Genomic DNA, 15,361 nt, shown 5'->3' with positions numbered 1-15,361 from the left:
TCCTATCCTCCCATGTGGTCCCACCGCATCCGTCCATCCGAGCTGCCACTCCCTCCCTCATCCCATTCCCCCTCCCCTTCACCCAACCCATAGCGTGCTAGCCAGGGTGGCAGGGTAAATATGGGAGGATTCTCCAACATGGGGGAGTCTAGGACCAGAGGGCATGGACCCAGAATAAGGGGCACCATTTAATACAGAGACGAGGAAGAATTTCATCTCTCAAGGGCTGTGGTTTTGGAATTCCTTGCCCCAGGACGCTGTGGGGCTGAATATATTCAAAGTGAAGAGAGAGGGGAAACGGGCTGAGGGGAAAGAGTGGAGATTGGACGAGGAATGCTGGATCAGCCATGGTCTTGAATGACGGAGCAGGTTTGGAAGGGCCTGTTTTGTGTGGTGTTCTGGACACAGCACAAGGTGGCAACAAGTAGACAGGTAGGAGAAGGCGGCGCTTGGTACCTCAGCCTTCTTCAGTCAGGGCACTGAGTATTACAGTTGGGACATTGTGTTCCAGCTGTAGAAGACGTTGGTGAGACTACACTTGGAGCACTGTGTGCAGTTGTGGTCACCTAGCTATAGGAAGGAGGTGATTAAGCTGGAGAGGGGGCAGAAAAATTTCACAGGGATGTTACCAGGACTGGAGGGCTGGAGTTATAAGGAGGGACTGGACAGGCTGGGACTGTTTTCCCTGGAGCAAAGGACCTGACAAAGGTTTATAAAATCATGAGGGGCACAGATAAGGTGGATGGTCTAGATGCTTAAGATGAGAGGGGTAAGATTTAAAGGGGATCTGAGAGGCAACTTCACACAGAGGGTGGTGGGGATGTGGAATGAGCTGCCAGAGGAAGTGACAGAGGTGGGTACAATTATATTTAGAAGAGATTTGGACAGGTACACAGATAGGAATGGTTTAGAGGGATATGAGCCAAACGCAGGCAAATGGGACTAGCCTTGATGGGAGTCTTGGTCGGTATGGACGAGTTGGGCCGAAGGGTCTGTTTCCGTGACTCTATGACAATCCAATCCACTGACCGGGCATTACTTCATCTTCCTCCAGCCACTGGTCATTCCTGATGGACCGCATGTACTGTCCGGTTATTCTGGGGAACGTCTGGTAGGCGAGGCGCATGTACTTCTCTCGAATGAATAAAGCCTTTATCAGCCCTCTGGCAGCATGTTCGTAGTCCTCCACAGTAATCTGGGGTAGACAACAGCAGCTGCCGTGAGCATCAAGGTCTCCACGATACCTACCTCAGCCTTCGCTCCGAGCTCCTCCTCCCTCACCAAACCCATCTGCAACCCTCCCCCCACATCCCCCACCTCCCTCCACCCTGCTCACCTCCCACAAGTTCTACAACCCGAAGCCCACCTAGCCAATTGCTAACATAATCCAGCATCTGGGGCACCGCGCACAGTTCTGGTCACCCAGCTATAGGAAGGGTGTCATTAAATGGGAAAAGGTGCAGAAATGATTTACTGAGACTGGAGGGATGGATAGGTTGTGGCTTTTCTCCCCTGGACTGTCAGAGGCTGAGGGGTGACCTTAAAGAGGTGAATAGCCACAGTCATTTCCCCAGGGTAGGGGAGTCTGAAACCAGAGGACGCAGGTTTGTGAGAGGAAGAACTTGTCTGAGGGGCAAGTTTTCCACACAGAGGGTGGTGGGGATGTGGAACGAGCTGCCAGATGAAGTAGTAGGGGTGGGTACAATTACGTTTAAAAGACACTTGGACAGGTACATGGACAGGAAAGGTTTGCAGGGACATGGGCCAAACACGGGCAAATGGGACTGGCTCAGGAAGGCACCATTTCCCCTGGAGCGTGGGAGGCTGAGGGGTGACCCAGAGGTGGATAGCCACATGGTTGATTGGGGCTGAAGGGCCTGTTTCCATGCTGCATAACTATGGCTCCAAGGTGCCGGCCCCAGCTGCCATGAGAGAGGGCCAGTGGCCAGTAACCCGGACACGGAGGTAGGTGTTAGGTTGAGGAAAGGAAGGAGGGACAACAGAGAGGTTTCTGAAGGAATTCTGGACATCAAGGTCTTGGCAGCTGGAACTTCAGCACCAGGGAGAACAAGAGGTCAGGCCTGGAGGAGGGGTGGGGAGACTTGAGGGGGTAGGCAAGGTCATACAGCACAGAAACAGGCCCTCTATGCCGACCACCATGCCTAGCTACACAATCCCACCTGCCTGCATTGATTCCATCTCCCTCGATGCCCCGCTCATTCCAGCACCTGTCCAGATGCCCCTTAAACGTTGTTCCTGTTCCTGCCTCCACCACCTCCTCTGGCAGCTCATTCCAGATACCAACTACCCTGTGTGGGAAACATTTACCCCTCAGACCCCCTTTAAGCCTCCTCCCTCTCACGAACCTGCACCCTGCAGTTTTAGACACCTCCGACTGTCTCCCTTATCTTTGCCTCTCATCACTTTCCAAACCTCCACACTGTCAGCCCTCAGCCCCCGCCGCCCCAGGGCAAACAGGCCCAGCCTCCAGTCTCTCCTGATTACTCCAGCCCTCCATGTGCAGGCAGAACCTGGTGAACCTCCCCTGTGCCCTCGCGCTGACTTGGAAACAAGCGTGAGTGTGACTTCAGGTCATTACCCCAGCGCAGTAATCCCCGCTAATGGTCACTCGTTGAAACTCAGGCACTTCATAGGGCAGCTGCATGCCGAACAAAGGAACATTCTGATTGGGTGTCTGTGGAGTTATAGCTGGAGAAGCCAACGAGAGTGCTCTGTCACAGGTGGGGATCTGCAGGGAGAGCGAATGGGATCGAATCAGTCTGAAGCTCTTCTTCCTGCAGGGAGAAATCAGAGAAAACAGCATGAGTTCAGGAGGCAAAGAACGTCTCAACTTCCCTGTAGTTTTCTGTGGGAAATCTGATGCTGAAGGATCGGCTGATAGCCCAACGACAACAACTTTTCACACAGTGAAATATCCCATCACTGGAGATTTCTCAGACAACATTGGGAACCAAGCAACATAAATATCAGAGAGAGGAAGGGCTGCAGATGCCAGAATCTAGATGAACAACACGACGACGCTGGAGGAACTCAGCAGGCCAGGCAGCATCCATGGAGAAAAGCAGGCGGTCAACGTTTCGGGTCAGGACCCTTCTTCAGGACTGAAGATAGGAAAAGGGGAAGCGCGATATATAGGAGGGGAAAGCAGAGCAGTGATAGGTGGACAGAAGAGGGGAGGTGGGGTGGGCACAGGGTGGGGATAGGTAGATGCAGGTAAGAGATAGCGATGGGCAGGTGCGGGGAGGGAGGGGAGAGCAGATCCACTGGGGGAGGGGTCACAGGTTAGGAGAGAGAGGGGAAAAGGTAGAAAAAAAATGAGGCTGGGAAAGGAAGAAGAGAAGAAGCCTGGTGTGGGGGGGGGGGTGGAGGGGGGTGTTGTGGGGAGGGTGGGGATTACCTAAAGTGAGAGAATTCAATGTTCATGCCGTTGGGCTGCGAGGTTCCAAGATGGAAAATGAGGAGCTGTTCCTCCAGTTTGCGCTTGGAATTCTCCTGGCAGTGGAGGAGGCCGAGGACTGACGTATCAGTGATAGTGTGGGAGGGGGAGTTGGTGACTGGCAACGGGGAGACGCAGGTCGCGGTTCTTGGAGGTTCACCGGCTGTGGGGGAGGAGGAAGGGAGGGGGTTGGAGGGTGAGGAGGAGGGGAGGAGGAAGGGAGGGGAGGAAGAGGGGAGGTTAATTTCACAGACGACTGCTGAGCTCCTCACCCCCCTCGTCCACTGTCCCTCGGACTGACCAAGCCGGCCAAAGCCGGCAGAGGTAGGTAGGGGTGAGTGGCCTCCTGTGTTCAGGGTCCAGGCGAGCCCACTGAGGGCTGGAAGGGTTTGAATCCCAGCGAGGGGTCGGCCCGCTGGGATCTCCTGCCCCTGTGCATAGTCACACACAGCTATACAGCACGGAAACAGGCCCTTGAGCCCATCTCGTCCATGCTGAACATGGTGCCCACCAAGCTAGTCCCATTGCCTGCGTTTGGCCCCTATCCCTCTAAACCCCTCCTGTCCATGTACTTATCTAAACTAAGTTCACCCCTTGGCCTATCAGTCCCAGCCGATCCAACTCAAGCCCTCCAGACCCTGCAACATCCTTGTGAACCTTTTCTGCACCCTCCCCAGCTGAATCACATCCTTTCTATTGTGTGGGGACAGAACTGCACACAATATTCCGGGTGTGGTCTCACCGATGTCCTGTGCAGCTGTAAGGTGATGTTCCAACTCCTGTACTCAATGCCCCATCCAACGAAGGCCAGCGCACCCCTTCTTCACCACCTGTCTACCTGTGTCACCACCTTCAGGGAACTGTGTACCCCTGGTCTCTCTGTTCTACGACACTCTCCAGGGCCCATGTGTATGTCCTGCCCTGGTTTAACTTCCCAAAATGAATCGCTTTGCACTTGCTCATGTTAAATTCTATCTGCTGTTCCGTGGCCCAAAGTGCCAGTTGATCTCGATCGTGTTGTAACCATAACCTGGCTCCCATGTGATTTCACCTCCCAGACCAGCCGACTTGGTTGACCAGCTTGTCAAAGGTTTTGCTAAAGTCTATGTAGACCACCGACACCTCGCCCTCCTCAGTCGTCTTGGTCACCTTCTCAAAAAACCCGATCAAACACAAAGCCATGCTGACCGTCCCTAATCCGTCTCTGCCTTTCCAAATGCTGGTAGATCCTGTCTCCAGAATTCCCTCCAGTAACGTTCCCACCACTGATGTCAGGCTCTCCAGCCTGCAGTTCCCTGAATTGTCCCCTTGCACCCTTCTTAAGCAAAGACAGAACATTCGCCACCCTCCAGTCTCCTGGTACCCCACCCGCGGCTAAGGACGATGCCAGGGCCCCAGTAATCTCTTCCCTTGCTTCCCACAATGACCTAGGATACAACTGCTCAGGCCCCAGGGATTTATCCACAACACGCTTCATGACCGCTGACACCTCCTCATCCGTAATGTCAGTATGTTTTAGGACATCACGGTTCTTTTCCCTGAACTCCCTGCCTTCTGTGACCTTCTCCACGGTAAATACAGATGCGAAGTATTAATTTTAGACAGACCTTTTTGCCGAGGTCTCCGACTGTTGCTCAGCGATCTCCCTCTGCAGCTCCCTCTCCTTCGCCTCCTTTTTCCCGATCGGACAATCCTCGGCGATGTCAAACAGGGACAGTGCATCCTTGGTGTCTTCCTCCCGGAGAGCAGAAGCAAACACCTTCTCTGCTATAATCCGGACGTGCTCATCCTCCTCCGTCTGGGTGACCTTTGGGAATTGTCTCGGCATCTCCACTGTGGGGGGAGGGAGGGAAGGTGGGGGGAGTGATTATCGGAGTCGGACAACTGCCTGTGGAGAAGGAACGGTTAACATTACAGCTCACCTGTCCTCAGGTGAACCCTCTCCATCCGGGGGGGTTGGAGGATGTGGATCTTTCACCCACAGGGCTCACGAAAAGCTTCAGTGGTGAGCGGGCTGGATTTCTGTTTGACAGCAGCGTTGGGGAGAGGGGGACAGGGAGTGGAGTGGTATGGTTAGGGTACAGCACAGGTGTGAGATGGTAGGATAGACCTGAGGGCTGAATGGCCTCCTCATGCTCCTGTGTTCCAATGGCAGAGGGTAAGGCTGAGGCAAGGGCAGCACAGTGGAGCAGCAGGTAGTGCTGCTGTCGCACAGCTCCAGAGACCCGGGTTCGATCCCGACATCGGGCGCTGTCTATGTGGAGTTTGCATGTTCTCCCTGTGACCACGTGGGTCTCCCCCGGGTGCTCCGGCTCCCTCCCACATCCCAAGGACGTGCGGGTCCGTGGGTTGATTAGCCCCCAGTGATTTTCCCTTTTCCTTGGAGCAGACTCGATGGGCCGAATGGCCTGCTTCTGCTCCCTTATCTTGTGATCTTGTGTGGGTGAGGGGTAAGGATCTGGGGGAGTTGACGGGAATGTGGGGAGAATGGGATCAGCGTAAAGGGATATCAATGGGACAGAGGGAATGGGGGGGGTGGGACTGATGGGATCGCTCTGAGAGCTAGCATGGACGGCATAGACTGGATGGACCAAATGGCCTCTTTCTATGTCAAAAGAAAATATGGAATATGATCTGTGAGTCATAAAAGGTAATGTTAACGTTCCTCAATCTTATCTAATTGCTTCAAGGAGACCGTCCCACAGAGGAATGTTATCCTGAGGCTGGACCATTGACCTGGACGTGCATTAGAGCCGGAGCAGCCAGGGAACCACATCAAATAGATCTAATTTTAATAAAAACAAGTGTCAGTATGTGACCATGCCGTACCAATGTTATCACCTCCTGTGGGGTTTACTGATGCTGTGGTCCCCAGTCAGGCTGGTCTGTATGTGACCCCATACCCAGCCATGTGTTTGACCCTTGCCCACCCACTGAAGAGTCAAGGTCAAAGTCAAGTTTATTGTCATCTGCACAAGTCCACGTATGCACAAGGGCAATGAAGAACTTCCTTGCAGCACCATCACAGCAGCAGGTGCACGGTATTCACAAGAAAAGCATGAACATGAATCATGCACAATTTTTACAAGGAAGAAATTTTTACAAGAGGCACTGGGTTAAAGGGCAGAGTTTACCTGTGGGGGGAGGGCAGACTTTACCTAGAGAGGGAGGGCAGAGTTTACCTGTGGAGTGAGGGCAGACTTTACCTGTGGAGGGAGGGGGCAGAGTTTACATGCGCATCCCTTCCTGATGAACTTACCGCATTCTATGCGCATTTTGAACAGAAGGGAAGTGGATTGTCACCACCCACCCTGACAGCCACCAACGCAGCTGAACCTGTGATCACAGTGGAGGACATAAGATCAGTCTTCCGGAGAGTGAACATGAGGAAAGCACCTGGGGCCACATGCTCAGATCTTGTGCTGATCAGCTGGCAGAGGTATTTGTGGACATATTCAACCTCTCCCTGCTTCAATCTGAGGTTCCCTCTTGTTTTAAGAAGACCACTATCATCCCGGTACCAAAGAAAAGCAAGGTAACGTGCCTCAATGACTACCAACCAGTGGCTCTGACATCCACCACCATGAAGTGCTTTGAGAGGTTGGTCATGGCACGCATCTACTCCAGCCTCCCAGACAACCTGGACCCATTGCAATTCACCTATCGGCGAAACTGGTCTACAGCAGATGTCATCTTCCTGGCCCTATACTCAGCTCTGAAGCATCTGGACAGTAAAGACACCTACGTTAGACTATTGTTTATTGACTACAGCTCTGCCTTCAATACTATAATCCCAAGCAAGCTTGTCTCCAAACTCCCAGGACTCAACACCTCCCTCTGTAACTGGATCCTTGACTTGCTAACCAACAGACCGCAATCAGTGAGGATAGGCAGCAATACCTCTGGCACGATTATTCTCAACACTGGTGCCCCACAAGGCTGCGTCCTCAGCCCTCTACTCTACTCCCTATACACTCATGACTGTGTGGCCAGATTCTGCTCTAACTCCATCTACAAGTTTGCAGATGATACCACCGTTGTAGGCCTATCTCAAACAGCGATGAGTCGGAGTACAGGAAGGAGATAGAGAGCTTAGTGGAATGGTGTCATGACAACCTTTCCCTCAATGTCAACTGAACAAAAGAGCTGGTCATTGACTTCAGGAAAGGGAGCGGTGTACATGCTCCTGTCTACATCAATGGTGCTGAGGTCAAGAGGGTTGAGAGCTTCAAGTTCCTGAGCGTGAACATCACCAACAGCCTGTCCTGGTCAAATCACGTAGATGCCACGGCCAAGAAAGCTCACCAGCACCTCTACTTCCTCAGGAGGCTAAAGAAATTTGGTTTGTCCCCTTTGACTCTCACCAACTTTTACCGATGCGCCATAGAAAGCATCCTATCTGGATGCATCAAGGCTTGGTACGGCAACTGCTCTGCCCAGGACCGCAAGAAACTGCAGAGAGTTGTGGACACAGCCCAGAGCATTACGGACACCAGCCTCCCTCCTTGGACTCTGTCTATACCTCTCGCTGCCTTGGTGAAGCAGCCAGCATAATCAAAGACCCCACCCACCCGGGACATTCTCTCTTCTCTCCTCTTCCATCGGGTAGAAGATACAGGAGCCTGAAGGTACGTACCACCAGGCTCAAGGACAGCTTCTACCCCACTGTGATAAGACTATTGAACGGTTCCCTTATACAATGAGATGGATTCTGACCTCACGATCTACCTTGTTGTGACCTTGCACCTTATTGCACTGCACTTTCTCTGTAGCTGTGACACTTTACTCTGTACTGTTACTGTTTTTACCTGTACTACATCAATGCACCCTGTACTAACCCAATGTAACTGCACTGTGTAATGAATTGACCTGTACGATCGGTGTGCAAGACAAGTTTTTCACTGTACCTCGATACAAGTGACAATAATAAACCAATACCAATGTGGGGAGGGAGTAGAGTTTATCCATGGGGAGGGGGCAGAGTTACCTGTGGGGGGAGGGCAGAGTTTACCTGTGGGGGGGGGGGGGGCAGAGTTTACCCATACCTGCCCAGACTCGATTCCACATTGAAACGCAGACTGACCACTGATGCCCCTCAGATAGACAGGAACATTTGCAGGAACCTCGTGGTTCACGGGGCTGATTTACTTGTGTGGCTAAATTAGATGTCACTTGTTTTCACAATCCAGCTTCGATTAGTCAGGGATTAAATTTAATTTCTGATGAGACCCCCTGGCACAGAATCAATGGCTGAGAACAATCTGCGTGATCCCAAGACCATTTGCTGTCTATTTATTGCCACAGTCTCACTTTCACCTCCATTGTTACACTACAGTACTTTTAAACGTGCCATGTAGAAAACTTTCCTCCCACAGTTAGTGGCAGGAAGGTTTCCACTGACAACAGTTCAATGGACAAAGATTTTAGCAAAAGCTTCACAGTGTTTATGTAATTAGACCAAACCGTGGATTTGTGAATCTGCCATTCCTTAATCGGAAAAATCCCATAAATCCCACTACCCCGCCCTGTCCCCACAGCCCTGTTAGTCCCCACACTGATCCCACTGCCCCGCTCCCTCCCCACAGCCGTTTTGTGTTGCAGGTAGAATAGTCTCTTCCTCAGATACTCACTGCCATGGAAACCTCCAGGGTCCTGTGTGTTCCTGGATCACAAAAACGTAGGGGCAGGGGGAGGCCACTCAGCCCCTCTAGTGTGCTCCACCATTCACTACGATTATGGCTGATCTGTGCTGGCCTCAGCTCCTCTGTACCAGCTCCCGTAGCTCTCAGTGCCCAGTGTTTCTCCTCCCCCTCACCTTTTACCTCATGCCCCCTCTCGCCTGCAGACAGACAGACAGTGGGGGGTGGGGGGGGGTGGGTTGAATCCCCTCCCCAGTCACTACCAAACTCTGCTGGATTCAGTCCCTCATCCACCTCTGTTCCAGCAGGAAGACTTCCCCTGCTTTGACTCGGGGCAATATTGTGTGCAGAGATAGGATGTGTTGGCAGGGAGAAGACGGCAGGTGATGAGTCCTGGTGGACACTCCTCACACTTGGCTCTGACTAAACCAGTCTACATCTGGACTGGCGAGGGCCTGGAATTGTGGAAAATTACACCACAGGACCAGGCCATTTGGCCCATCTTGTCTAAGCCGGTAGAAAAAAAGGCTACCTGTTAAGTCCCACTCCAGGTCTGGGTCTGCACCGCTTCAGGTCCACCTTTAAGGACACTGGGACGTGGCCCGGATTGGAGCCTTTGGATATGGGGAGAGATTGGACAGGCAGGGCTCTCCCCGGTGAAGGAAGGTGAGGAGTGACCCCACAGAGGTTTATTACATAATAATGGGCATAAACAGGGACTTTGAATCTTCTTCCAATGGGAGGAGTGTCAAAAACAAGAACATAGACAAGATGAGAGGAAGGGGGTCTGAGGGGAAGGTGTTTTACACGGAGAGGTGGTGGAATCGGATATGGTCACTGTGTTTAAGAGACATTTAGACAGGCGCTTACAGGCAAGATATAGACAGATATGGTTCTAGAACATAGAACAATTACAGCACAATTCAGGCCCTTCGGCCCACAAAGCTGTGCCGAACATGTCCCTACCCTAGAAATTACTAGGCTTACCCATAGCCCTCTATTTTACTCAGCTCCATGTACCTATCTAACAGTCTCTTGAAAGACCCTATCGTATCCGCCTCCACCACCGTTGCCGGCAGCGCATTCCACACACTCACCACTCTCTGAGTAAAAAAACTTACCCCTGACATCTCCTCTATATCTACTCCCCAGCACCTTAAACTTATGTCCTCTTGTGGCCACTATTTCAGCCCTGGGGAAAAGCCTCTGACTATCTACCCTATCAATACCTCTCATCATCTTATACACCTCTATCAGGTTCCCCCTCATTCTCCGTCTCTCCAGGGAGAAAAGGCCGAGTTCCCTCAACCTGCTTTCATAAGGCATGCTCCGCATTCTAGGCAGCATCCTTGTAAATCTCCTCTGCACCCTCTCTATGGCTTCCACATCCTTCCTGTAGTGAGGCGACCAGAATGCAGGCAAATGAGGTCAGCATGGCCGTGGTGGACAGAAGGGCCTGTTTCTGTGATGTATGACCCTGTGGCTCTGGGACACACCCAGGTACGGGACAAATGTGAGATGGTTTCTGCTCTGCATTCAGTTCTGGTCGCCCTGTTATGGGAAGAATATGGGGGCTTTGGAGAGGGTGCAGAAGAGGTTCACCAGGATGCTGCCTGGATTAGAGGGCATGAGCTATGAGGAGAGGTTGGACAGACTTGGGTTGTTTTCTCTGGAGCAGTGGAGGCTGAGGGGAGACCTGACTGAGGTCTATAAAATCTTGAGAGGAAGAGATAGGGTAGACAGCCAATATCTTTCTCCCAGGGTTGAAATGTCTAATATCAGAGGACGTGCATTTAAGGTGAGAGGGGGTAAGTTCAAAGGAGATGTGTGGGGCAAGTTTTTTTACACAGAGATTGGGGGGGTGCCTGGAATGTGCTGTGTGGTGTGGGTGTGGGGGTGGAGGCAGATATGGTAGAGGGGTTTGAGGCTGTTAGACAGGCCCATGTATGTGCAGAGATTGGAGGGAGATGGACATGGTGCAGGCAGAAGGGATTAGTTTAGTTACACGTTTAATTACTAACAGTTCGGGGGCAGAAGGGCCTGTTCCTGTGCTGTACTGTTGTGTGTTCCCCCACCCACAGGCAGTGAGGTGCTGACCCCTACCCCTCTGGGTCAGAATGTACACATGAAAAGGGTCAGCAGGAGGCCATTCATCCCCTCGAGCCTGCTGACCTTTGACTTCAGCACCACTCTGCTGCTCCCTCCCCGTGTCCCTGATTCCTTTCATGGCCAGAAATCAATCCACATTATTTTCTGTATTTCCTTACAACACAGAAGGAGTTCATTCGGTCCATCGAGTCCATACTGGCTCACAGAACAATCCCATTCCCTGCTGACTTTCCCCGCATTCCCATCCCACCCACACACTGGGGGGGGGGGGATTTACAGCAGCCAATTACCCCACCAACCCCCCGCACATCTCTGGGATGTGGGAGGGAAGCGGAGCACCCGGGGGAGGCCCCCACGGTCACCGGGGGAACCTGCAACCTCCACACAGACAGCGTCCGAGGTCGGGATCGAACCCGGGTCTCTGGGGCTGAGAGGACCAGCACTACCCGCTGCCTCTGTCCATCCACTTCTGGAATGTGGGGAAATCCGAATACCCCCCTACCCACCGGTTCCCCTCAAACCCCGCTCTCCCCCCCCCCAACTGGTCACTATCAGTCACTGACTCTGCCCATCGTTGGCCTCAGTGCTGGTGCTGACCCAGCATAGCAGGAGCCCACAGAACCACTCCCCAATTCCCACTGGGAATGTCCTTTCCCTCTGCTTCCCTCACACATTCCTCATCCCAGCAACTCGCCACGGGGATTCTTCCTCCTAACCCCCTCCCTCCATCCCTCCCCTCCCCTCCATCCCTCCCCTCCCCTCCCCTTCCTCACTCCCTCCCCCTCCCTCACTCCCTCCCCTCCCCATCCCTCCATCCCTCCCCTTCCTCACTCTCCCCCTCCCATCCCTCCCCCTCCCCTTCCTCACTCTCCCTCTCCCTCCCCCTCCCCTTCCTCACTCTCCCCCTCCCCCTCCCTCCATCCCTCCCCTCCCCTCCATCCCTCCCCCTCCCCTCCCCTCCCTCACTCCCTCCCCTCCCCTCCCTCCATCCCTCCCCCCTCCCCTTCCTCACTCTCCCTCTCCCTCCCCCTCCCCTTCCTCACTCTCCCCCTCCCTCCATCCCTCCCCTCCCCTCCATCCCTCCCCCTCCCCTTCCTCACTCTCCCTCTCCCTCACTCCCATTTCCTCTCCTCCCTCATCACCTCCACCCCTCCCAACCCCTCCGTCACTCTCCCCCCCCCCCCACATCACCCTTCCCACCATTCCCTCCCTCCCCCCTCCCTATCTCCTCTCTATCCCCCCCCCCCCCCCCCCCCCCCCCCCCCCCCCCCCCCCCACTCCGGTTCCTCTCCCTCCCCCGTCCCGGACCCCGGATCCACGGCTCCACCCTCGCAGCCGACAGCATATCTCCAGCCCGGGACGTTAACCCCTTTCCCCGCCGACGGGATGGAGCGGGGCGATTCCCGCGGAGCACCGAGAATGTGCTGGGCGCTACAGCGATGCAGCCTGGCCGGCAGTCGGATCCCGGCGGCGACCCTGCCCCTCCCTGCCCCGGGGGTCCCGGCGGCGACCCTGCCCCTCCCTGCCCCGGGGGTCCCGGCGGCGACCCTGCCCCTCCCTGCCCCGGGGGTCCCGGCGGCGACCCTGCCCCTCCCTGCCCCGGGGGTCCCGGCGGCGACCCTGCCCCGGGGGTCCCGGCGGCGACCCTGCCCCTACCTGCCCCGGGGGTCCCGGCCATGTCCTCGGCCGCTCTCCGCCCGCTCGCTCTGCAGACTCGGAGCCGCCGCCGGTTTTATCACCGGGACGGCGGCTATTTTCAGAAACTGAGACAGAAGCGGGAGCGCAGCCGAACCTGGATTAACAGAGACACTGTCCCAGGTACAGGCAGAGACAGGGGTGGTGACAGGCGGAGGGTAACACTGTCTCAGGAACAGGCACAGACCGGCGTCGTGACAGGCAGAGAGTAGCACTGTCCCAAGTACAGGCAGAGATAGTGGGGTAGTGACAGGGAGTGGGTAACACTGTCCCAGTAACAGGCACAGACCAGGTGTAGTGACAGGGAGAGGGTAACACTGTCCCAAGTACAGGCAGAGACCAGGGTAGTGACAGGGAGTGGGTAACACTGTCCCAGTAACAGGCACAGACCAGGTGTAGTGACAGGGAGAGGGTAACACTGTCCCAAGTACAGGCAGAGACCAGGGTAGTGACAGGGAGTGGGTAACACTGTCCCAGTAACAGGCACAGACCAGGTGTAGTGACAGGAAGAGGGTAACACTGTCCCAGGTACAGGCAGAGATAGGGGTAGTGACGGGGAGTGGGTAACACTGTCCCAAGTACAGGTAGAAATGGGGGTAGTGACAGGAAGAGGGTAACACTGTCCCAGGTACAGGTAGAGATGGGGGTAGTGACGGGGAGTGGGTAACACTGTCCCAAGTACAGGCAGAGACCAGGTGTAGTGACAGGAAGAAGGTAACACTGTCCCAGGTACAGGTAGAGATGGGGGTAGTGACGGGGAGTGGGTAAGACTGTGCAATGTGTATTCATTGGATCGGGGCACTATCGGCAGAGTGAGTACTCATGGGGACGGGTTACTGATGAGGACGGGGAGGTGGTGGTGTTGTAGGGACATGTGGTGCCGGAGACAGGAATGTCGAAATGCACTGGGTGTATTCAAGGGGATGGGTATTAAAGGGGGCAGGGAGTATTACTGGGCAAGCCCTGCATTAATGGAGATCAGGGGCTGTTAGCAGGAGTATGTTTTAATGAGCAGATGGGGCATCGGTGAGAACAAGGGGTGTTAGATGGGGCACTAGGAGTACCAGTGGGCCGGGGCATGTTAATGTAGACAGGGTCTGTTATTGGAAACCAGAGGTGTAGTGTTGGGGGAGGGCACTGGTGGGGCAGAGGTGGGGGGACAGTGTTCACTGAAGCTGTGAAGGGGAGTGTTGGAAGTGAAGGTTTGCAGTGAGAGATGATGCCATGTCTATACCTGAGTCCCTCTGCGGCTCTGGTCTGGCCCTCAGTTTAAACCCTTCACCTCCAGCCTCCCCTTGCCCTGGTTTTGCCTGGGGGGGGGGGGGGGGTTGGTGTGTCGGGGTGGGTGGTGTGTCTGGGGGTGGGGATACAGTCTCTGCAGGAAACGCCCCAGATGTGCCGTCAGGTCACCAGACACGCTGCCTCGGCCGACTGCAAGGCCCAGGCAGAGATCCCGCAGTCAGTCAGCTTTGTCCCACCTTCCTGCAGCCGGTGTCGGGCAGCATCAGCAGTCCAGCAGGGGACCCCTCCCCCAAATACCCCTCCCCAGTGATCAACACCACCGGACTGCGAGGGCGCGTTGTTAAACATAAACACTGCCTCCGATCAGGGCCACTAATCCCTGGCAACAGGGGCACCTTCACAACACCAGCTGAAGAGAGGCCAGCTCCCTCTCCACACCACCCCCACCCACCTACTGTGCCCACCCACCATGGGGCTCCTGGGGAAACATCCATCCTGGGGGCTCTGGTCTACAGGACACGACCTACCTGAGGGACAGGAATACAGAGCGGGTGTTCGAGCTGCAGCTGCGGTGGGAGTGTCCTCTCCCTCCTCCCACACACGACGGCCCCCAGTCCCCACCTTCCATTGATGAACACCAACCACATTCCATGAATGTCTGAGCACTTATGAACTGTGCCTGGAGCCAGGCCAAGGGAACAAGTATATCGATTGTGAATTTTAAAACCATTCAGTGGATCATATGACGGGTTCAGCGTGTCCATTAGTGAACAGCACAGCCAACACCCCATTAGGCTGTGGAAGCACAACGGTTCCCAGGGGAACCCCAGGGCTGAGTGCAACTTACAGAGTGAACCCTGTCGGCAGGTACTGGAGGGAGGCGGAGAGTGTAAAACAGTGGGGGCCCATTCATGTACACAGACACTCTCAGTACCACCCTTTTTTTAATATAAACGTTTATTCACTAAAAGCTCTACAAAAGGACAACCAGTGTCAATGCACGACATCTAATACAGAAAAGAAGAAACTAAGCAACGACATACTACAGTAGACAATGCAAACTAATACTAATGAACACACACGCAACGCTACACCCGTTAACGCAACACGCAACACTTCAAATAAGAATTGCGTTTGTACCGTCCACGACACACGCAATCCCGAGGGGCCCACCGAGCGCGGAACTCGGCCAGGGTGCCTGCGGAGACTGCGTGCTCCC

General features: G+C 54.4%; 1 protein-coding gene across 1 annotated transcript in view; it reads right to left on the bottom strand.

The window, feature by feature from the left end:
- The window catches only part of ampd3a (adenosine monophosphate deaminase 3a), a 42,606-nt gene extending 27,887 nt beyond the window's left edge, over window positions 1-14,719 (bottom strand). Inside the window, exons 1-4 of the mRNA XM_052028852.1 lie at window positions 14,670-14,719; window positions 5,065-5,290; window positions 2,600-2,795; window positions 1,030-1,195 (exon numbers count right to left, since the gene is read on the bottom strand). Of these exons, the coding sequence (XP_051884812.1) occupies window positions 1,030-1,195; window positions 2,600-2,795; window positions 5,065-5,285 (583 nt within the window). The 5' untranslated portion in view covers window positions 5,286-5,290; window positions 14,670-14,719. The remainder of the gene's footprint in view (window positions 1-1,029; window positions 1,196-2,599; window positions 2,796-5,064; window positions 5,291-14,669) is intronic.
- Window positions 14,720-15,361: the final 642 nt, after the last annotated feature.

Source organism: Pristis pectinata, chromosome 14 (assembly GCF_009764475.1).
Source record: "Pristis pectinata isolate sPriPec2 chromosome 14, sPriPec2.1.pri, whole genome shotgun sequence".
Classification (NCBI taxonomy): Eukaryota; Metazoa; Chordata; class Chondrichthyes; order Rhinopristiformes; family Pristidae; genus Pristis; species Pristis pectinata.
Note: the sequence above shows the minus strand (reverse complement) of the source record. Positions and strands in the feature narration are given on the sequence as shown.